This window comes from Alexandromys fortis, unplaced genomic scaffold (genome assembly GCF_014885135.2).
Source record: "Alexandromys fortis isolate MF-2015 unplaced genomic scaffold, M_Fortis_MF-2015_v1.1 scaffold_11, whole genome shotgun sequence".
In the NCBI taxonomy this organism is placed as follows: domain Eukaryota; kingdom Metazoa; phylum Chordata; class Mammalia; order Rodentia; family Cricetidae; genus Alexandromys; species Alexandromys fortis.
In genome coordinates, this window is record NW_026067912.1 from 14,810,543 (window position 1) to 14,835,551 (window position 25,009).

Here is a 25,009-nt window from a genome sequence, read left to right on the forward strand (position 1 = left end):
GCACTGCAGATCTAGAAGTGTTACATAATGTCCCTCATACACGCCTGTACTCACGAGGGTGAAAGACAGACAGTGGGAAATAACACAGAAGCCGAGAAACTAAGTTCTCTTGATTGTATTCACTGTGGTATTCCCCACACATTAAGAATAAAATTAAAATTAGCACACAATCGATAATGAATGTCTGCTGAAGAATGAAGAAGTTAAATTCTGTACTAAAACGAAGCAAGCACCGGGCCATCATAGTGAAAGAACCAAACTGGGTGCACTAGAAAAGGTGTTCAGGTAGAAATAACATGAAAGACGAATCCAGATGGGAGAGCAAAGTATGCCATTGCAGAATGAAGAGAAATTTCCTAAAGTATAGACAGTATCTACTTATTATCTGAGCTCTTCTGCTGTAATAAAATACTCTGACAAACAACCTAAGAGAGAAAGGGCTTATTCCAGCTCATGGTTCAAGGGTGCAGCCCATCATGGTGGGGAAATAAAGGCAGTAGGAGCCTGAAACTTCTGTTCCTTTATATTCACAATCAGGAAGCAAAGATGATGAATGCAACCTGCTTCTCAGCTCCCCCTTTCCACTTAGGCAGTCCAGAATCCAGGCCAGGAAATGGTGCCTACCACAGTGGATGAGTTGTTCCAACCCAGTTAACATAGTCAAGATAATCAACCACAGGTATGCTCAGAGGCCAGTCTCACAGGTTACTCTAGATTCTGTCAAGTTGATGAGTAGCATTGAGCATCACACTATTATTACATCCCTATCCCTGATGCAGTTCTGGCAAACATGCTCATACTGGATGGGTGGGTGGGTGGAAGGATGGATAGATGGATGGATGGATGTGTGAATGGTAAAGGGGACTTCAAAACTTCCTGCCAGAAAAAAAGAAAAAAGGCAACTGCATCAATCATGCATCTCACTCCACAGTGTTATGATGTCATCTCCTATAAACCCACTTTCTATGTGAGAAACCTCTGCCAAGTAACCTGCCCAAGGCAATATGCACCTCAGGAGGTTGCCTTTTAGTTCCAGAGTTAAACAGATACGAATTATAAGGAAAGAGACAGTGATGCACTCATTTACATAGAATGATATAAAAATAAAACAAATAACAACAGTAATAAACAAATCAACTCAGAAGAGTAAGAGAATTCAAATAAGGACAGTCTTTTCTTAAATGAGCACACCTTCCCAGGGTAAACCACTCAGGGCATCTAAGGTCAAGTAACTAATCCTGGATGCGAGGAAGAACCCCTAATGATTGAGGCCTTTCAAGACAAGGCTACATAAGGCCAGAACTGACTACCGGCCCAGTCTCCATGGGTCAGTCGTATTTACAGCTGTTCACAAGTCACGTTTTTCTGTTTCATAAGTAATTATTGGAAAGATGGTCAGCCTAAGATCACTAATATCAAATCCACTTGTGAGAGGATAAAAAAACAAATGCAGGATGCTCTAGATCATGGCCTAAATGAGTTCGTGGGCACAAAATGAAACATTGGTGCCAAGCAACCAAGTCAAATTAATCTGTTTGCACCTGTCCAGGGCTAGATTACAATGCTGAACTCGTCACTGAAGGATCCTTACTTCAGTAACACGCAGTGCCTGTCCACAGGGCAGTCGCTGCATTAATTATATTCCAACAACTGTTCGTTCTATTTTTAAAGGATACTAGAATCTTTAATTTGCAAATATTTTACTTCATATTGCAAAGATGACTATAAGCTGCAGATATTGCCTATAGCTAAAGGAAATTGCTTTAGCAAAGGAATAATATTAGTTACTTAAGAAGCCCTCATCAGGACAAAGAGCAAAAGGGAAAGCTCATTTTGCCATATCATTAAAATGAAATTTAGCCATGGGCAGCACTTCTTATCTTCCTCTGAGAGTTGGAAAAGCATATTAGAATGCTACTCATCAGAAAGGTGAAAAGGTGAAATTAGAAAAATCTCTCCCAAAGTTTGAGGGAGACTGGAGAGATGGCTTGGCAGCTAAGAGGATACACTGATGTTGAGTTCGGGTCCTAGGGCCCATGCTGCAATTCCAGCCCCAGTATGATCTAACATCTCTCACCTCTGCGGCTATCTGCATTCATGTGCAGGTATCCACACTGGGACATACACACACACACATAATTAAAAACAAAAATAAATTATAAAAAACTTACGAGTTTAAGAAAGAATTGGGAAGACTGAAGTCTTTATGCAACCTTATTAGGAATTAATTAAAAAGAAATCTATGCTAGGACAGAATCTGTTTTGATGTGAACTTAGAGCTATATGAAAAATTAAAGCCTATTGATTTTTATTCTATAAATATATCCTGGGTCGTCCATATATAATAATAACCCTGCTTGTGTGGATTCATCCTTCAACAGCAAATATTTCTTAATAGGAAGGAGGCCAATGCTCAAAAGAAAGGAAGAATCATGAGAGGTTGTGCTCATGTCTACATATTTTCTAGGAAACTACACACCATTTACTCTAAATGGAAAGTTCTTCAGTACACACTGGCCATGTTTATTGGTAGCCACACAAACTTTTTATGTGGGAAAAAATTAAAATTTCTTATTTCAAACACACATGGAAATTTCAGTGGAGAGATTTTTGGGTTTTTTTTTGTTTGTTTGTTTGTTTTTGTAAGTAAATAAAATGTGGACTTGGCTGCTTGGCTGAAGTCTTGGCAAGTAAGCAAAGATGCCGAATTCAATAGGGACCCTGCAGCTTCTGCCCGCTGGCTCTTTGGTGGTCTGTGAGAACAAATGTCTAGCCTAAATTACCTCATTTTGCAGATTGGTGGGAAGAAGTCCAGTCAAGTGGCTCACACACAGAGCCAACAGGCCGTAGAACTGAGCTGAAAATTCAGGTGTCCCCTTTCTCCATTCTCCGAGAGACGTTTTGACTCATTTAAACTCTGGTCACAGTGGTTTATCTGGCTAATTTCCCTTGGCTTTTATTTTTTAAAAAAATGATTTATTCTATGTCTGTGAAATACTTAAATATTATGATCTACACTATGGCTAATCTGGCAATAAAAACAAAAATGAGGCTAAAATTATCTAGGAGGCCAAATAAACTGGCTGGGCGTGCAGTCCCCCTTGACTGGAACATGTTGGACAGTGGCTTGGACAGAGAGGGACTGGATGACACCACGAGGTTCAGACCTTTCTGGACTGCCACTGTTAGACAACTTTCTCATGTTCCGTGGTCACGAGACAGATGATTCATGGAACTATGACCTCATGCCCATGCTCCTGAATGGGCCAAGGAGCGGAGGTTTCCTGTCATGAAGCTTCCCGATGTTACTAGGGAGATGTTACTAGGGAGACTTTACTAGGGAGGAAGACCCTTCCTCCAGACAGACCCCCACCAACAGAGCCCATGTTTGTTTGTTTTTCTTCACTATCAGCTGGCTAAATTAAGCAGTAAGGGAATCTGAAAGTATTTCAACTAAGCACAAAGGCGCCCCGACACAGAAGAATGTAGAACTTTTTGAGGAAGGAAAAGGTGGGGCGGGATGTTAAATGGGCGAGAAGCAGACTCTCCAGTCCTGTGAAGTTCAAAAGCAGGAATGCATGCCCAGCTATTACGCTGTGCCTCTACAAAAACACGTGATTCCAGGAATGAGGCAGCACCACGAATACAATCAGCCATTACTGGAAACCTGGGGAGACCCCACCAGCTCACTCCACAGGGAAAACCAAGAGGGGAAACCGTGTGAGACACGACGGAGTAAAAGTTCTTAAAACTGAGGCCATTTCTGAGGGTCACAATGGTTTTTTGAAGAAACTGATTTCAGAGGGAAAGCTGTCATAAATCGATTCTCTGGGGCACAAAGATCTCAGACTAGAAAAAAAAAAAACAAAAAACTTTTGACTGGAATGATACCTCAGTCAGTAGAGTGTTTGGCTTTCAAGTACGAGTTTATGAGTTTGATCTCCAGGATCCATTTCGAAAAAAAGAGCTGGGTATGGTAGCATGTAATTGTAATCCCAGTGCTGGGGGAGGGGTGTAGAGACCCTTGGGGCTTGCTGGCCAGCAAACCTAGCCTGCTTAGAGAACTCCAACCATGAGAAGCCCTATTCCAGAAAGAAAGGTGGCGAGCATCTGAGGAAAGACAGCCAAGGTTGTCTCCTGATCTCTACATATGTACATGTTCATGGACGCACAGACAAACATGCCTGCATGCAAACAAACTTGTATGAATTCTGAGGAGTAGGCTAAGTGGCCAGAATCACAGGAATGAAAAAACCCAAAAGGTCTGAAGGTCAATGGATTTCTGCAGGACATGTAGCCTCTGTCCTTCTCGCTAAGGCTGGAGATTTATTTTAAAGCGGGCAGAGTTGGGGGGCTGGTGGTAGGGTAACTGAAAACAACAAAGCCCCTCTCTCATGTGTATGAACCCATCTCCCAAGGGAGGTGAGGTGAGAGTCTCAGTAAGTCTGAGTGACATCCCAGAACATCCCTCAGGATGTCAGTGCAGCTTCTCCCAGGGCTTCAGAGCCTTGCAAACGAGGCAGCTACAACAGTCACATTTTTAGTTTTCTGAGAAAAGGAGGCAAGAGAAAACCTGTAACCAACCAGGTCACACGTGCAGGAAACAGCAGAGCCGGGAGAAAGCAGTGATCTAATTTTCATGAAGCATTTAACTCACCATCCAGAGCAAAGGTGCTCCATGAATTACTAGTGCCCTTCCCCCAGTAACCATGTGCTAACCATGTCTCGTATTAGTAATCGCTGTAGTGATAAAAAAACAGCAACAGGCTCCTTACCGCTTACTGAGACTCATGCACCAACTGTAGGCAAGGGAACTCGAATTTATCATATTATCACTACCCTGCAGCAGCCTCACAGATGAAGATATGCCGCTGCACATTTGAATATCACTTATGATATGATAAATAGCAGTACCAGGCAACAGAGTCAAACAGAATCCCAGACAAGAGCAAGGAACCCCAAGTCTCACAGTGGTCCTAACGAGAAGTCCAGGTATTTTCAAACACCTCTCCCCACCCAAGATGCTTCAGTGCACTCCAGACTCAGCTCATCCACGGCAAGCTCTTCACACTTCTCTGAGAATACAGACCAATCTTTGGGACCAGATGTAGAATTTTACCGGGTTGTGAGAATAAATAGGACACGAGCATAGGTTGGAGAAAGTGAGAGAAGAAAAAAGAAAACATCGTAAGTCAGACAAAACATTCCAGCCACAGAGCAAGGGGTACGGAAGACCCTAGCAAATGCATGCTGTTGGAACTTAGACAAAAGCAAGAAGGGGAGAATTCTCAGAGAGGAATACATCGTGAGAGATCGCGGGTGGGTGAGGGCAGACCACAGGGCTTTCAAGTACAAAACAAAAATCAACACTCTTGAGAAACACAGGAAGAAGCCTGGGACGGTTTTCACGACTATTTGTTTCAAAGGAGTCAAGGTTGGAAGGCAGAGGTCCAGGCTGGGGTTGTTTGCAGTTATCTATGTGAGAAGTAACCACGTCTCAGGGTACAGCAATGGGCGACTGAAGGTCAAATCTACAGAATCTAGTAGAAATAAAGTCTAATCCTGACGGGCAAACTAGAAAGTGCTTCACGCTGAAAATGATGAGGAGCACCGAATACTGCTCATTTGTCCTCCAAATAAACAAAGAACCAACCCAGACTCGGGTACTCTTTACCTTACACTACTACATATGGGTGTGTGTATCAAAACGGTAACTACAGACCCAAGAGATGTTTACTCATGTTTACTTGGAAAACTTTCGCTGTTTTACCACTTTAGATGTACCGACAGCCCTATAACATTTGCATGCTGACAACAGGCTGGGAAACAAATGTTCTGGGAGGCATTTGGATGGCTAAGGACACGTTCGCAAGTGGCCAAAATGCTTCTCTACCAACTCTGCATGTGCTGGAGTTTTGTTTCATACCGTGGGTCACTTCTGGGTTCTCAAGAAGAACACGCGAGTAAATTACACAGCTCTGCAACGCTGTCAAGCAACACGTCACCGCATCATGACTATGGCAATAATAGCTGGCAGATGGGTTTCTTTGGAGAGCTCCCTGCAGATGGCACAAACTAAGTGGAGGGTTCAAGATAGGCTAAACACAAAAGGAGTGAACACTGAAAGTTTAATTTACATCTTTCAAACCTAGTCAAGTGGATAGAGTTGAGCCTCACAAGCACACCACATGGGAGAATAACTGTACCTCTCTATTAACAATACTGGTTTCTAAATAAAAAAGACATTTAAAAAAAATTTAACGTACAAAATTGGCTAAGAGTTTTGTGGTTTTTAAAATGGTCCACATAGGTACAGCAATCTGATACTGTTATCAGAGCCTTCTGAAGTGAGTGACGGAGGCAAAGGAAGATGGAAGCCAGAATCTCACAGCGGGGTGAGAGTTTACAGACAAGAGCAGGGGGTAGAACATGGCCCACTTGGTAGCAGAGTAGATTTGGATCATCAGAGTGAGCTCCTATGGCGGCTAACAGAAATACAGAGAGCTCCAGAAATATCTACAAGAATACATAATACAAGCGCAAAGAGGGCCGAGTGGATTTCTTTACTCTACTGACACTGAAGCAGACATGTCCATAGCAATGACTACATAAAAGCTAGATACTGGATTTTTATATTATTCTCTTATAAAAGGAAATAGGACTCTGAGGAAATGGTTGATCCTAAGAGCTGGGCAAAAACATAAGCAGCATCTTGTCATAATCACAAAGCTTTTAAAGGTAGAGTATATCAAATGAGTACGGGAGCCAACTCCCAACAGCTAAATTTGGGAGGATTTGAGCACACATACATAATATAAAACTTATATGTGAGATACACATACATACACACACTGTAGGACAGAATTACATGTCAACACATAATAGGTACATTCATAAGCCTAACTGATAAAACAATGGGAAAAGACAATCTCCTATGCAGAAGAACTGCAGATAATTTACACATATAAAGTCTATCGGAGGAAAAGTAGTACCAGTTCTCCATCATAATCACAGGCTGTGTGTAATGACTTTCTTTAATAGGGCACTCTGCTCAAAGGGGGAACGGGACAATCCTGTGGGTGAATCCGGATTCACTATCTCAGCCAAGTGGCTACATCAGAAGTGATGTACCAGGAAGTAACATGTGCTCTTTTATGTTGTATAAGATTCTTTATTTCTGTGCTCTTCCATCTAGGCAAGAGAAACTTCCAGAGTAAAGACATCCTCCATATTACAGTTGGCCAAGCTATCAACGTTGTCGAGAGACTAACAGCGAAGAGGGTGCTAAGGGATCTGCTATATCAGTGAGAAATGCTTTCCTGGATGGGATCCTAGGGCAGAAAAGGAACACTGGACAAGAGCAAGTCAAATGTAAACACGGAGTGGATTTCAGTTAATAATATCACATCAAAACTAAAAAGTCAAATATGAAAAAAGTTCAAAGTCATTTGCAACCTCATTAATGATATAGACCTTCACAAAGTATGTATGGAATTGCTACGGCTGGAAAGAGTAGATGCTACAATGCATTCTTCTGACACCTAACGTACAGAACCTGGCTAGTTTTCTTAGCAAAGTAATTTGTATGTATGTAGCACGCACTATTTAGAGTCTTTTAAAAGATTTCAAGAATTTAAAAAAAATTCCATATCGTGAACAATAAAAGATAATCTTTGCTGTCCAAATTTAACTTCGTCTTAGGAAGTTAAGTTGATTGGTCTCAGAATTCAATTCCCTTTCACAACTCCCGTGCCTGATGAGGCTCAATGATTTACCCAAACTTTCAGCCAAAAGATTATTTCCCAGTACCGAGTTTCCTTACCAAGAAACTTGAGTAACTTAAGCTACTAATGTGTTGGTATTTCTGCAGCCTTTTTATTATCATCATCATCATCATCATCATCATCATCATCATCATTATCTGGACAGCATTAACCGTTAGACACATTCTTGATTTTGTCAATCATGGTTCTTTCGTTAGGTGTAATAATATCAACTTTTGTTTAAAAATGAAGCATGCACCTCTGCTATATCAAATCTTTGTGTGTTGAGGAGCACGTGTAAGGTCAAAGGGCAGCTTTGAGGCATTGGTTGTCTTCCCCACCCAGGGTCCTGGAGACTGAACTCAGGTTGGCCCAGCAAGTGTTTTTACCTACTGAGCCGTCTTGCCAGCAACTCATTCTAAATTTTTGAATTACAAAATTCAAGGGGCTGGAGCTATGAGTCGGTGGTTAAGAGAACACATTATTCTTGCAGAGGATCAAGTGTAGGTTCTGAATACCTAAGTTGAGTGGCTCGCAATCATCTATAACTTCTGCTCCAGGGTATCCAGTGCGTTCTGTTAAACTCCATGGGTATCTCTATCACACATGCACATATCCCCATAATTAAAAATAAAATAGATCTTAAAAAAGAAGTTTCTAGATTTGTAGACAACACAGAAAGATCTGGTGAGTTCTATATAAAAACTCTGTTTCTCTTATCAAAAATGTTTTGTTTCAATTTTGGATTTTGGAATTTATTCAAATATATGATATTATCTTGTGAATGAGACTCAAATATAAAATACATTTATGTTTCATATATACATTATACACATGGTCTACCAGTAATTTCATACAACTTTTTTTTCAGTATCTTGCTATATAACCCCAGCTGTCCTTGAACGCTTACCCCTCCTATATCGACCTCCAAAGAGCTGAGTTTACAGACGACACCATGCTGACCCTTCCACAAAACCTTCCATAATTTTTCGCATGAAACAGTTTTTCACAGAGTGGGATTTTCTTTTTATGACAAAACAGGGGCATTTAAGAACTTTCCAATTATGAAGCCTTTTCTCATTCAGATTTTTATGATAAGGAAGCTCAATCTATAATGACAGCGACACTATAAAAATGCTTACTGGTCAGAAGAGTCCAAAGAGGAATGAGAACAAAAATCGAAACTTAGCATAAGCTGAGGCAATTTTAAGGGAATAGTGAATATCCCTGAGCCCCACTGAATGCCGAGCTGCCCTGGAGCTGTGTCCATAGAGGGTACGGGAAACGAGGCATACCGCTGGCAGTGACGCATCGAGAGTCTATGTATCCTGGTCCAACAGAAATATAAAGTAGGCCACACGTGTGGTCTCAGCCACATTTAAAAGAGCAATATATAGTTTCCGTAATATATACACATACATATGTAAGGATGTATATACATTTAACTGACTTTAGTAACATAACTTTATTTATCCTGGTACAGCCTATATTGGCTTTTCAGTGTGTAATCATTGCAAAGGCAATTCTCAAAGCATGCTGTATTTTCCCATCATTCCACCCCTCTACACAGGGTGTCCCTTTACACCCGCAGAGCTCTCTGGACTAGCTATGTCTCCATGCTGTGTGACCATGTGTGGTGGCCAGCAGTGAGCACAGCAGACTTTGCATCACGTTTTAGAGACCAGGAATTTCTCCTGAGGACCAGTGAGTTAAATGAGGGCAGGCAGAGGTTAGGAGAGAACATGAAAAGGCTCGGGCTAGCAGTTCAGAATACACGGCACTGCTCCCTCTTACTCAGAATGTGAGCATACTGTACATTTTCAGCACTGAGAGGGCCGCCTCCAGGATTCCTTTTGTTACTACCTAAGCCGTATTTGTCAGCAAACGGCCCGCCTTCCCCACTGCATTTTCGACAGTTCTGCTGCTATACTTTGTATGTATAGATATGTGACTAATTCAGATGTGGGAACCGAAGGACAGCTTCCTTCAGGCCTCAGCCTCCTTGGTTAAATTCGGTCCAGTCTCCTAGGAGCTGCAAAGCAGACACTGCAGGGACACCCTGCTAAATCATGCTGCTTCTTGCAAACACAAACATCTTCCCCGTTTGCTTTCTTCCTCCAACTTTCCTTTTCCCTACCTCATTAAAAAAAATTTCAAAACCACATAGATTTTTTAAAGATGTAGTTAATTAGAGTTATATGTGGTTCTTTAAAAAGAAAAAACAAAAACAACAACAAAAACCACGTAATGACTCACAGAGGGCCAACCAGACTGAGGTACAGGGAGGCAAGACAACCAGGAGTCATTAGCAAATCCTTAAAGCACACCAGGAAGTAAGTGCACACAGCATGCTCTTCCATATGCTATATTCGGAAACCCCTGTGTGAGGCAGGCTATAATCAAGACTGAAAGAGGCACTTGGAGCGGGGAGCTGCTGCCGGGCTCTGGCCCATCACTCTGCAGTCCCTGCTTCCTTTCCCCCAACCCTTTCCACCCAGCCCAGTGCCTGCAGGCTGCAATCAACAGCTGTTCTTTCAAGGTCAACAGCAAATCCCTGACCTGGCTACCCCACCGTTGTCTTCCTTATTTTCTGTCTTCTCCACCTGCCTCCCCTGGGCAGGCAGCACTGGTTCTCTATTTTCTACCTTGGGCTTTTTCTTTCTCTCCCACTTCCCCATTTTTTAATAGTTCTAATTGCTGAAAGGCTGCCTTCTGTTCTGTGTTCCTCTTCCATTGTCACTCAGGTATACCGGCTATTCTTAAGGATTCAACAACCTTCCCTACTGACTCTTCCAAGGCCGACCTTTCACTGGGCAGTTCTAGTCACTGCTAGACCCGCCCGTCTACCTGGAGGTCATTGCCTTTCAGAAACGTACTTTAGAATCTGGTTGTCCAGCCAACTTTTCAAATCTCATGACTGTACACAAAGAACAATGGCCCATTTCTCATTGGATCAATATCTTACAGAAATGAAAGAAAGTCACAGTACTTAACAAAAGAACTACGAAGAAATGAGGCCACACCACTTGAAGCTGACACAGCATTTAACTGGGCACCGGAACACTACGGACAGCTTTCAGAGCCCTGCTGGAGTGCAGAAAAGAGAATCAGGACTTGCCGTCACACCAGCACCATACCTAAGGATGTGCAACACAGTCACTAATAGGATTAAAAATACAGCAGGCTATCATGGTGCATCAAGTTCTCCAGAAAACTATCTTTTAGAAATTACCCTTTATCCTTTCAAAGGGGATACACCCCCCCCCCCAGATAAATGGAAACCTCTTTTTGCTACTGTGACACTCTGGTCTTTGAAATGCCACTCAGATTTGTAAACAAGGCTTAGGTTCATTTTTGTAAATCAATTCTCTGGAGTTTATCATCAGAGAGCTGAAATAATTGAATTTCTGGACTTCTACAAAGGGAGGCTGGTCAAGAAATAATTATATTAAGGCTTCAAAAGGTAGATCCCTAACTATGCTTTAGCAGCAAATCCCCCTGGAGGATCCCGATCCACTTCTCTAATGCGGTGTTTTATGAGGATAAGTGAGTTATATGTCTACACCTGCTGATGCAATTATAAACTAAGCAGGATGGGGAATCTCTGCTAACAGAACATAAAGCCAGGAGGGAAGCTTTATCAAGTGATAAATAATGACTTTTAAGAATAAAGAGGATATAGATTATTAATATATAACTAGAACTTCACTCTCTTCAAAGACCCCAGAGGTATCTATAGTGAAATACAGGGATATGGATAATTATCTATAATGAGTTAAAGGGATATGGATCATTTGAGACTTCTGGTTGGCTTTGAACTCAACACCTGACTAAGAAAGACTATTTCCTAGTGGGCTGAAATGCTGTGTCACCTAGCAACACGAAATGAGGCCCTTCTTCAACCTAATAATCTTTTATCACCACAAGTCCAATCAAAGACAGAAATAGACTCCTGCTCCTTTTGCCGCTTTCCGCTTGGCTGAATTTGATAATGAAAATGTCTGTTCCTTTCAGAGCGAGCTCAAGTGTCACTCAGTTTTTACTCACCAGGCAGAGAACGAATGCAGTTGTTTGGATGCAAAATCATTTGAATATGCAAAATCACTTAAATATGCATCATAACCAGCTGCGACACACTGATGGATGCCGCGGTTTAGAACTCTCATCAGCATCAGCAGAAGCGAGGCATCACGTGAAGGTGCGCTCATGCGGCCCACTCCATCCGTGCTCCCCTTTGGACGTGGTCAGCCACGCCTTCCTTTCCAGGCTGGGTACTCAACCAGAAAGCAGCGGAACAGTGCCAAAGTCCACTTCATTACCCCAGTCTTCCAGGTCAACAAACCGAAGTCACATGAAAAGACTAACTTTGGTTAACTCTCCAGGGAGCAGATATTTTGAAGAGCATTCTGGGCAAGCAGACACCAAGCCTTTAAATGTCCTTAAATCGTTTCTCAAAGTAGGAAGCCACAGGCAGGGAGTTTGAAGATTTGAAATCTCTCGTTTTATGGTAAACATTTAGAAAGGAGGACACTATGTGATTAAGGCTTACAGCTAAAGGGGGTACCCCTTCAAATAGTATGATTTCTGACTTTCCTTTAAAATGATAACAGTAGTTAAAACTCACATTCCAAGAAAGTTGTCCTTAGGATTTGAGTTGTTTTTTTATTCCAAAATGTTGTGGTTTTGGAAAAAAGTTGAGGGAAACTACGAATAGCTAGCAGCATCTAAGAAAAGTGTGAGCGAGGCAGACCTTCCAACAGCATTCCTGTTAGCCTACTCTAAGAGCTCCGCGACCTAAGCTTAAAGTACCATAAGTTACATGAAATGGTCCTTCAGGTCACTCACCAGGAAGGAAAACAAAGCCAAAGGTCACTTCCTTCTCTTGACCTGACTCATGTCACATGACAGACTACACATCTTCATCCCGGAGTAATATTCTAACTAATTAGCTGTCTCCTAGCCAGAGCTCCTCAGTTTCTAGGGCAGGGGGATATCTATGAATATAGGTCCCTGGAAACTTGTACGGTACAAGCATTACACAGGAGACCATCTCTTTGGGAAAGCAGATCTGATGTCTGAAAAGCCAAGCGAGTTCAAAGGGTATCTTTGATAACAAGTCCCATGTCACCAGAACATTCAACTACAACAATAAATAATAGGTCATATGTGTGTTTTCCTGAATTTTAAGCATTTATCATTCTTGACTCATTAGGCAATTCTAGTTGGCATTCCTACAGTAGGCAGCCTTCTGGCACTGTGCATGCAGATGACTTAACTCTCTTCTTCCCAGCTAGGACTCTTAAATGTTTTCTCTCCCAGATCTGGGCATTGAGCTCAGCTTTCCCAGGCTGTGTGTGCACAGGCACCTCTATCCACTGAATCACATTGTTGGTCCCTAGTTATTAGCTTTAGTATAACCCTAAGTTCTCCTTACAGAATAACATAATTCTAAAATAGAGACCACACCTATATTTTAAAGAGATACTTGGCAACAAATCTCATATTTAAATTGAATTATCCAAAATGCTTTTCAGGATTCAAAATTTAGGACTGTGCTTAATTGCACAGCACCACTTAAAAATCAGCACATGCAAGCTTGCTATTGGCAACAGAACGCCTAGTTTACAGAGAGCTAATTAGTTCTTATGCAAGGGAACCTAGAGTCCAGGAGACTTTGATAAAAGAAAGGAACCGAGGTTGGGGCATGTACACGCACAAATCTCTCTCTCTCTCTCTCTCTCTCTCTCTCTCTCTCTCTCTCTCTCTCTCTTTCTCTCTCAGACACACACACACACACACATCATACATATAAATTCTTCAGGAGGCCAAGAATAACTACTCTTTTGCCTGTGACAGATTTTAATCATTCCAACTGGTATTCAGCAATAAATTAACTGATAAAAAAAAGCATACTGGGGGCTGGAGAGATGGCTCAGTGGTTAAGAGCATTGCCTGCTCTTTCAAAGGTTCTGAGTTCAATTCCCAGCAACCACATGGTAGCTCACAACCATCTGTAATGAGGTCTGGTGCTCTCTTCTGGCCTGCAGACATACAGACAGAATATTGTATACATAATAAATAAATATTTTTAAAAAAGCATACTTTTTAAACACGATGCTTAATCTAAGAATATCAAATTCATCATATATTGGTGCTTTTGTGTTTGAAAATGCCAGAGCTTGAACCCAGGACCTCACTCATGGCAAGCAAGTAGTCGATCTCTGAGTTATATTATCCGCTACCCACCATGTATTCATATATACCTTTCCTGAAATTTCAAATTAACCTATGAACCAGTACTCCAGAGGTCACACAGAATCTGAGAGTTCCCCCCCCACCGCCTCCCCCAGCCAGGAAACCTGGCCTTGGACATAATAACTCAGGACAGCTTTAGGGGATGCACTGCATGGATGGAATTCCCCTGGGGAGCTTGTGCGCTGTCTACAAAGAACAGCCAGGAAGAGGTGCTGGCGAAACACATCAGTATTTAGGATTTCTGAACTGGACAAAAAAAAACATGAGCCCGAGATGGAAAACAGGGAAAGAAGGAACGCACAAAAGGAACAGCAAGACAAGGACATGGGAAGCAGGCCACAGTCAACAGAATTTGACGGCACTGGACAGAACAAGGACAGAAACGTGCTCAGAGGTCTGGCGGATGCCACAGATAACTGGGGCTGAGGAGACGGACTCTGATGATGCCTGAGTGGGGGTGGGGGGGATCACGGGACCTGTAATCACCACATGGGGAGGCAGAACTGTGAAGGAGAGAACAAGAATGGATGCTCAAGAGATACCTGGAACCGGGACACTGAAGTGAGGGCTGGGGGTTCTCCGAAGAACAAAGAAAACATGAGAAGCCTAGATGTTGCTAATAAAGGAAATCACCCAGTCAGAAGGGCAAAGGTCTTTATAAAAACAAGGGTGAGCTAGCTCCAGTCATTCAGCTGGCACAACACAGGGGACTTCCTAGCATGCTGACGATAATCACGCTAATACCAAATACGCTCTCTATGTTAATCAGCTTGGATGACATAAGGTAAATGGCGCCTGCTGTCACCTTAGGAAGTGTTTGGCGGGAGAAACCCCGGCTCCGTGTCTTTTGCCTTTCAGGAGACTCCTGTTCCCTTTCTACCTTCCCCAGCATTCACTTAAGTCTCCAATTCATTCTTTCAACACATCCTGACAAGTGGGAACTAAGTACTATGACATATTCTAAGCTCTGGGTTTTTTTTTTTCAGTGAACAAACAAAAGACCCAATCACCACAGAGCTTACATTTCACACAGAAACCAATTATCTCCAAATGCAAAAGCATCGCAAGACAGCATTGTTAATCTTCTGCACCATGAAGTGTTTATTCCTAATATAGCTCCTCAATTATTCTTTTCCCTAAGCAGACTCTCAGACTCACTGATGTAATACGTTCCTGACACATAGCTACCTCTTAGTTGTTTGCTATTAAAATTGGAAGGTGAGACGTGGCCACTGGTAAGGCTCCTGCTATCAAGACCTTATCCATGCTCTTGTGAGCAACCCTAGGAAACCCACTGAGCCCCCAGAGGAAGAAGACACACATGCAGAGGCGGGCTGGGTGAGAAAAGGGATCGGTAGGCGTGCAAAGGAAGAAGTGATAGTGACTTGGATACATGCCTCCTTTTGTGAACTCTCGACCTTAGGTCTCCCCGCTGTGAGAGATGATACCATGCTTCTTAGTCTTAGTGCCTTGCCTACTCTCCAACATCACTACCAGCACAGCTTTGGATGGTACCAGCACCAAGACAGTGACATTCACATCTTTGCTGTCTCCCCAAAGAGACATGAACTAAAGAGGTGGTAGAATTCTTGAGAGATGGAGGCTGGAGGGGATAGGAGGGAAGGTTATTGGTAGGTTTGCCCTCAGAGAGAACTGTGACACCAGGATCCAGCTTCCTCCTCTTCCATTATTGTTTTTATTTCTGGCCATGAGGTGAGTAGTTTGGCTCTACCATGTAATCCCATCACCATGTGTTACCTCACCACAAGGCCCAAAACAATGGGGCCAAACAACTATGCACTGAGCTACACCAAGAGCCTTCTCCTTGTCAGCTGATAGCAACCTGACCAACGACACAGTAGACAAAACTGTTGCACACTGATATCTGGTATTTCATAAAAATAACCTTTGTTGGTTTTCTTTTCACTGTTTTGTGCTTTTTCTGCTAAAACTAATGCAAGCCTATAATTTAAAATTTGCTTCATTGTCTATGTTTCATCCATACTATAACTCTGTGAGAGGATCCTAGTAGGCCAGGCGGGGACTCCGGGTAGTCAGGGTCATCCCTCCCTCAAGCGTCCCGTGTCTGGGCTGTCCCCACTCTCCTGCAATCTGCACTTGCTGCTCTCTGGGCTGCTGCACAGCTGCTGCTCTGGGACTTTCTTTCTCCGTTAGTGATCAAAGCCAAAGCTGGAGGCTCACTGACAGGAAGAACGAAGAAGGGCCAGGGAGAAGGGGGTCCCTTGGGACACATCTCCAGGAAGAGCTGAAATTCACCAAGGGGTGTGTTAAAAAAAAAAAAAAAAAAACAGAACCCTTAATGAGCCACTGGGTGGCCGCCATCACAAAATCTGCAGAAAAGTATCGAGAGCTTTCTGTGCCCAGCACCTATATTTGAACATGTCACAGCATTCTTTATTTTTCCTCCCTCCAAGACAGTGTCTCACTTTGTAACCCTAGCTGTCCTGGAACTAATCATGTAGACAAGATTGGCACAGACCTCACAGAAATCTGCCTGCCTCTCCTTCCTGAGTTCTGGGGTTAAAGACATGCACCACCATGCTTGACCACAGTGCCCACTGATACTGTTATTAAAATGCCTTTTAATTGGGTTTTAGACTCACTGTTATCATCTTGTCATTTCTTGTATTCTTAATGCTATTTTTGGATAATTATTTGAAAAGCCTAAAATACCACCCCTCTACCCTAGCCAACAGTATTTATCAGTCTAATATCAAGTATAATATCTTTGCTAATTCAATTTCAGTAGTCTTGTTAGAAATCTTAGCTTTAAAACAGGTAAAAGGTTGTGTGTGAATGAGTACTCTGTAGATCTCTCAGGAGGGCATGCAGACCTAACTCATCATATTTAATAAAACTGAAATATGTGAAGTCTCCAGATTCCCACGTTTGGATTTCTGGGCATTTACAGGATCCAAAGGTCTAAAACAAATGTCCTTCCATCCTCTTGCCTACTTTCACACTTTGGTGACATGTATTTTAACGTTCTTAAATATTTTACCATTGGCTGATGTGCTTAAAAAATAAACAACAACAACAAAACTTATTCAGCGTAAGTTCAACAGAAGAGCTACAGGACCGTTATCTGTCAGGAAACCAAATACATTTCTTAACCTAAAAAAGACCAAGAAGGCTATATAGTCATTCAAAGAAGCAGACACCTAGAAAGCAAGGCAGACTTGTCCTAAAATGTTAAAGCTATAAAGTTCAAAATTCAGAGAATAAAACCTCTTAACTTCTCATTCTGAGCAAGGTCATGACTACCTACACATTTGGGGTATCTCTTAGCAACAGAGGCATACTGGCAGGTCACATTCTAGCTCCCCAACTTCTAATTTCTCTTCTAGATTACACTATGAACGATGCTCTGACTCTGAGGAATGAACAGCGGTTTATCTTAGACAACGTATTGTGCCACTGCTAGCCAGCTTCAATGTGGATCCACCATACCATGAAGAGAGAAGTCATTCGCATGGAAAGAGTTTGACGGGAAACCCACCACCTCCCTGAGTGCTGAGATGACACGCTTTCAGCTCCACATGGTACATGATAAGATGTTTGCACGATCAAGTCAGATCCTATACTCTGGTTCTAGAAGTATCATAAACAAAAAGTGAAATGAGAAGGCCTGCACACTCCCAAGGGTAGCCATCCATGCCATGGGAGAAAAGTGCCAACGGCAACATGATGCACTTCCCCATCCCATAAGCAATAGAAGATACTGCAGATACTGCAGAGCAAGTCTCCAAGGCAAACACAGGGTGTAGGGAGAACTCAGCTAGTGCCCTGCCGGGTCCTTCATAGGAGACAGAGGTCAGGAGGCTGCATGCCAGGAATGACAGGCATTTTTCTCAAGATTTGTTTTGAATGTTTTGAATTTCAATACAGCAATGCATAAGACAATCTTACTCTTGCTTTTAGGTCACATCTTTGTGGAAATAAACTTTAGTAAATCTCTCCTTTGTCTAAAGTATATATTTGGATACAGTTAGAGGTTTCGGAGAGTTCTTAGATTGAGATTAAACAATAATTCTTTGTTTCAGAAGGAGCAAATTTTAAAGAAAAAAAAAGCCACTGATTACCTCTTTCATTATCAGAAGACTTTACCGCTCCAATTTATACAGTACCAAAGGTCAGCGTTGCTGCCTTTATCAACACAATATCTATTGTAGAATTTTAACATTTATTGTTCCAAACTCACAACCTTTCTTACATGATTTGAATTTATATAGCAAATGGATAGTTATTCTAATACTTTTTTTTAAAAAAAATAAATCACAAAGAATACTGATGATGAATGAAGAAATGGTGGGCTCTGGTCCTGATCTGAATACACTGCAGCTGTGTGACTTATATCAAAAAAAAAATCTAACCTCTCTGGTGACTGATATTCTCCCTTGTGTAGGAGGACCTCACAGAATAACAATTCCAGTGGCTGCCCTATGCAATTACTAAGGACAAGACACAGAGATGAAGGAGAAGTCAAGAAGTCAGGGGAAAAGGAAGGAAAGACCTGGAGAAATTAAGGTTAAAAGAGTTACAATTTACAATATTCATGCAAACAATATGTACATGAGTTATGTACCCTCTTTAATCCTTTTTCTCCAAATTGAAGGCATACCATGCATACACATATTAGGAATATTTTTATGCCTTCTGTAGCACTTACATTTGAGACATCTAGAAAATTTGCGACTGCCCAAGAAATAGACAATGTCATATCTCTTAATTCTAATCTAAACTTACTGGCAAAGCAAGAAACAGGTGTGCTTTGCCTGTCAACTAACAGTCTATTTCAGGTCCAATGGGAAAAGGCCGGGGATTTATAAGATGAGAAACACAATAAAAGATTCAAACAGGCCAGATGCCTGCTGGGAATATCTAATGATTATCTGGTCTATTCGCAGTCAGAAACGGTTAGTGTCAGAGTGTTCATTCCATATCAGATGCTGAGGCAGACCTGGGAAACTTCCTGAGCATGTCACAAGCGGCCTGCCTCCCTGAATTATGTACTTCAACATCAAAGGAGTTCAGACTCTATTCAAAAGATAAAAGAGAAATCTGGTCACAGAGGCAAAAGGGAATTCAATCTTCCTCAGTTTTTCACAGGGTCTCTCGCACGACTTTTCCCCTGTCTGTCCTGTCCATCTCTATAACTCTCAACAAGTGAAATGGTTCTAGAATAGTTAGGGGTAAGAGCTGAGGACAGGACACCGTCATTACTAACTGGTGTTTGCTAGATGAAACTAGTGTCAGAGGCAAATTAGTGAGATTGTTCCCCTAAGCGATATAACAAGTTTTATCAATGTGGTTCCTGTGTGTTCATGGTATAAAATCTGGCTTCTTGTGGAAGCTCTACGGCATGAGGTCTGGATTTAGTTCAGATTAGTATCTGAACCTTATTCACTTTATATTCTCTTATTAATTCTCTATTTCTCAACCATACAGTGAAGAGCTTAGGGCCTTAGAAGGCATTAAAATAGGAAGGAAGAGGAAGAAAACGCACAGACCATCATTAGGCTAAGAATCTGGTCAACGCTGCCTTCATTATTAACTCACTGGATATGAAATGCAGGTGAGATCTTCATTCTAATGCCCCACTCCCGTGTTTTCTGTTGACTTCTCAAACTACATGCACAAATAAATAGAAATCAGCATGTTCATGTGTGTGTGTGTGTGTGTGTGTGTGTATCTGGGGGGAGGATGTGCATTTGAGTGAAAGTGCCCTTGAAGGCTACAAGGCTAGAAGCTTAACAAGCTTCACCTGACCTGACTTGGGTACTAGGAACCGAACTTAGGTTCTTCAGAAGAGCAGCTCTCTTACCCACAAAGTCATCCCACCAGCCTGCAGGATGGCTCTTGTGGGATCCACTGCTAAACAAATGCTATCTGTGCATGTCTCTAGAATCTCTAGTGAGCTTTATCTGCAAAGTTGGTCTGGAGCCCTTGTTGCTAAAGTGTCTGGGCTCAAACCCACTGCCTTATACCTAGAAAAGGAGCTGGGACATTCTATCAGAGATTCCTTTTAGGCTTTATAAGAAGTTATCAATATTTGTCTATACTTCCTACATCCTTATTTACAGCCTTCTTACTAATTAATAAGAATGGGAAACGTTTATGGAATTTGTCAGATCAAATAGGGCTACCACTACCAGGCTTGTTCCCATGAAATGGCAGCTAAGAAGAGGCATAGGATGGAAAATGAACTTAAGGCAGCATTTCCAAAAGACAAGGATGGCTCTTTTTGACAAGACAAAAATGAAAGTAAAATTTGGAGTTAGTGCAAGATTTTGAGCCTTCCTTTGTGACCACACCGTTTCCTCCAGTTTGATATGAGTAAGTAGAAAACAAAACAATCAAACACATTTCATGACCATTTGCAACTTCAGAAACAAAGGGTGCTCTAGGAAAGGGCTTTCTGAGGAATTAGTGAGAGGGAAAACTCCACTTTCTTTCTTCTGTCAAATCCTGGGAAGAAATATACCAGGCCTGCCACTGGTGAAACTGGACAGCAAAAATGGGAACGGAACAGCTTGTGAGACTCTAGGACTCCACCACCAGATGTTTGTCACTCAGTAGATGTGGGCGTTGTGGACAATAAAACTCCGAGTCTCATAGGAAATGACACAGTATTTACCCATAACCTACATACAACCTCTTTTATACTTCAAACTACCTCTCTCAGGTTTGTGATACACATTCGTGGTATAATCTGTGCCTCGCCTATATCCTATATAAAGGCCTCCATTTATTCTCAAGCACCACAATAAATAATAAAGCAACAAATAAACCTCTCCTTACTTATAATATCGCATGCAATATAAATGATACGTAAATATAGATACAGTATTGTTTGGCGTTTGTTTCTCAGTTATTTTCCGCCCATGTTTGGATGAATCTGCTGATGTGAAATGCACAGATACAGTGGTGACAGCATGCTAAAGGCATCATATATGCACATGACCATACAGAATATCACCTATCAACACCAGTTGTGGGAACGGCTGGCTGGCTCACCTAAGCAGCGATAGGGAATCACGATGTGGGTGTGGGTCTTGCACTGCTTGCGGCCTCGCTTGCACCAGTTCTGGATGGTCACTGGCTGGTTGGCTTCCACCACGTTTGTGATCTGCAGTTCAGGGTAGACCTACGGAGCACCAGAGAAGGGGAAAACCATTACTGGGCGAAGCTTGGCAAACGAACGAACCTGCTGGACCTCCACTGCCATTAAAAGGTCCCGTTATCCCCTGAGAGCCAAGTTGCTCTGCTGGGCTCTAGCCAAACAAGAGCATCAGTGTAAGGGAAAAAGGACTGACTGGCAGTGCCTAGTGCTTTGCATTTAAACTGCCCATGCAGACAGTGTCCAGAGGAGACAAAGTAGAAACATGGAGGAGTGGAGACTCTTGGAAGCATGAGGTCATTCTCTATGCAAAATAAACAGACAATTGAAGACCATGGCTTGTAGTGTTTTAAAGGAACACAGCTATTGATACACTTGAGGATATCATCTTAACTGAATTTCAACCCACTCCACCTGACAAGTATTTTATACCCAGAGCACAGAAGGTAGCCAGTTCCCATACAAACATCAGCTTCTGTCCTTAAAGTAGTTTACATAAAAATATTTTATTAAGAAAGCCTTCAAGAGGGCCATTTGAAGTATGGCACTCAAGAATGCTCCTTCTTCAGTCACAAACTACTTATCTTGCTCGCCGATGGCTGCTCTTCGTAAATCATGCCGTTCGCTGAGCACTTGGAATGAAATGTCAAACTCAATCAACTAAAATGTATTTGCAAAATATCAGACCACTTCTATGTAATAATAATGAGTGGAGATTTGAAAGAAAATAGTAACATAAAATGTGCCTCTAAAGTGAGCAGATTTGCAAGATAAATAACAATAGACGTAGCTGACTAAAGGCATTAAGGAAGCAGATGGCTCCAACTGGAGGCTGTGTAAGTAGAGGCGAAGGTGAGGACGTGAAGGGGATTAGACACAGTCAAAAGACTGTAAGACAATGGAACTGGAATCCAGAAATGAGATAAAGGGTTTGCTGTAGACATATCAGAAAAACTGAGCCTGGAAGAAGCAGTCCTTGGGAGAGTGTGAGGATAAAATTAAGACTCTCAGGAAAGCCTCAATTACCAGTGATTGCAAAGAATATAAATATGGCCATCCGAGGGAGTAGATGATTAGAAAGGAAGTCAAGGTCACGGAGGGAAACTGAGTACTGGAGGAATCACTGAGTCCTCAAAATCACTTACAACGTACGAAAGAATTGTTGTAGTGGGTGACAGAAAGCCCAGAGCAGAAGACTCCAAAGACTGAGGCTGTGTGCCGTGCGATTAGTGGGTGCAGGGACAACTCCAACTCAGGAGAATGGTGGTCTAGGCTGGAAAGCACAGGAGTCCATAGGTGAAGTGGGTTATGGATGTACCAGGATGAGCAGCTTGGAAGTGGAAATGCAGGAGGACACAGCCCCAGTTGGTGGGGACAATGCTGAGGACTGGTGAGGAGAACCAGGTTCCTCAGCAAGAGGGGTCATGTCCACCTGTGAATTATGGATACGGAGTACTTTGTTTATGATTATCAGAGTGACCTTGACTTTATTTAAAATGTTGACATCTTGTTTGTTGTGTTTTTTTTTTTCATTGATTATTATCCTCTCAAAATACTATAAAACAGCTGGGATGTGGAGGCATACACCTTTAATCCCAATACTGGGGAGGCAAAGGCAGGTGGATCTCTGAGTCTGAGGCTACAAAATTTGAGGTATATAGAGCAAATTCTAGGACAGCCAGTGCTGTTTCACAGAGAAATCCTGCCTTGAAAAAAAAAAAACAATTAAAAGAGGGCTGGAAAGAAGGCTCAGCAGTTAAGAGTACCAACTGTTCTTCCATGAGGGCCTGGAGTTCAATTCCCAGCAACCACATAGTGGCTCACAACCATCTGTAATGAGATCTGGTGCCCTCTTCTGGCCTGTAGGCACACATGCAGGCAGAACACTGTATATATAATAAATAAATCTTAAACAATTGAAAAATAGTATAAAACAATATTACTTATATCTTGATCACCTTACTTTAATCTGTATTTTACAAAAACAAGAACAAAAACAAAACAAAAAAACTGTGAGAAATGGTGAAAATGGATAAATAATCTAAAAACTACATTCTAGACAAGAAAATATTATTTAGTGCCCCCCAAGAGTCCTCTAGTTATGGAAACACGGAGGAAACTTAAATACCTATCATTAAGTCACAGAAGCCAGTCTATAAAGGTTACAAACTGTTATGATTTCCATCACATGACAGTTCTGAAAAGGCAACTCTGCCGGGGCAGCAGAGAGGTTAGTGTTCGGGTAAAGCCCTTGCAACACAGCATGAGGACCTGAGTGAATCCTCAGAACCTGGGTTGTGGGAGCAGTTGTAATTGGGGAGTTGGGGACTCCCTGACCAGCTGACCTTGCCTAATCTGTGAGTCCCAAGCCAGTGAGAGACCCTGTCTCACGACACAAGGCGATAGGGCTGGAGAGATGGCTGAGGGTTAGAGCAGCTGTTCTCACAGAGAAACTGAGTTTGACTATAGCACCCACAGAGTGACTAACCACTATCCTTAACTCCAGTTTCATGGGATCCAACACCCTCTTGGGACCTCTGTGTGCACCAGACACATACATGGTGGACATAAATAGACAAGACATTCTTACGCATAAAATAAGATAAAGCTTACAAAAATAAAGAGGGCATGACTCTTGAATTACAGACAGAAACTCAAAATTGTCCTTCCCACTTGCCTATAACCCTGGACACACATACCTGACAAATGTCAGTTGCACACAATCTCACACATGTACATAGAAGACAGTGGCGCTTCAGGTCTCAGGAGAAGAAGACAGAGCACACAGAGCTAATGAAACAATGAAACTACTGCCACTTCACCTGTCCAAACTCAGAGAGGCACAACACCAAGAGCAAGCCCGAGTGTGGGTGACAAGGACATGCCCACACAGGCTCATGACTTGTCACAGCTGTACCGTGAGGTGTGTAGACGAGGCAGGAATCCTGAGCATCTCTCCGCCTTTCTTTGTTTTGTTGTTGGTCTTGTTTTGCTTTTTCTTTTGGTAAATACATAAGTATAAAACTGTATACATTTAAAAAAAAAAAAAAAGGCATTGGTGGACTCAATTTAATGGTGGAGGTTATGTGAGGAGAACACACACTAATGCATAAGTCAGGACCTATGAGATTATTCAGTGGATAAAGGCACCTGCTGGCCTGAGTCCAATCTCCCATGGGCGCGTGGACACACACACACACACACACACACACACACACACACACACACACACACACACACACGGTAGCCCCTGTTCACCCACACACATCCACATGCATGCGCGAACAATTGAAAATAAAAATAAGAGACTGTCACTTGTAAGTCAGAGCCCTGCACTGGGTTCTTCAAACACAGCCAGCAGTTTAGCTTCAAAGGGCACAGCTATCTTTGCTTCATCTTATTTTGCGCTTAAGTATCTTTGACACTTCGGTACACGCATTTCAAGGCGCCCACAAGGCTCTCCTTGAAAATGCCACTAAAAATTTTACAGCCCCACAGCTTTATTCTGTATAATGAAAGGCAAGTAGCTTTGTGTACAGAAATGTAATTCTCCCACCTTTTCTTGGGTTATTAGACCACAAACGAACAGCACTCCCGAGTCATAAACTCAATGGCATGAGAGTTCGCCCTGGGGGACGTGACTTTCTGTGCAGTAAAGTGTGAGTTACTGCATTTTTCTAAAGGATTCCAGCTGGCACTTCATAAATGCCACCCTACCGCGAAGCTTCTTAGATGTCAGTTTTCTGTAAGTCCCTATAATAGACAGTCACACCACATTTCCTTCTTTTCCATTTAAACCAACAAATTATGTTTACAAACTGACGGGTAAGAGAAGGGGCCTCCTTGCTTC

The 25,009-nt window shown here is 42.2% G+C and overlaps 1 protein-coding gene across 6 annotated transcripts in view; it reads right to left on the reverse strand.

Moving 5' to 3' along the window:
* App (amyloid beta precursor protein) overlaps positions 1-25,009 on the reverse strand; it is a 217,788-nt gene that overhangs the window by 123,807 nt on the left and 68,972 nt on the right. For all 6 annotated transcript variants that reach the window (XM_050138545.1, XM_050138546.1, XM_050138543.1 and 3 more), the window contains exon 3: positions 21,057-21,186. In XM_050138545.1, coding sequence (XP_049994502.1) covers positions 21,057-21,186 — 130 coding nt within the window. The remainder of the gene's footprint in view (positions 1-21,056; positions 21,187-25,009) is intronic.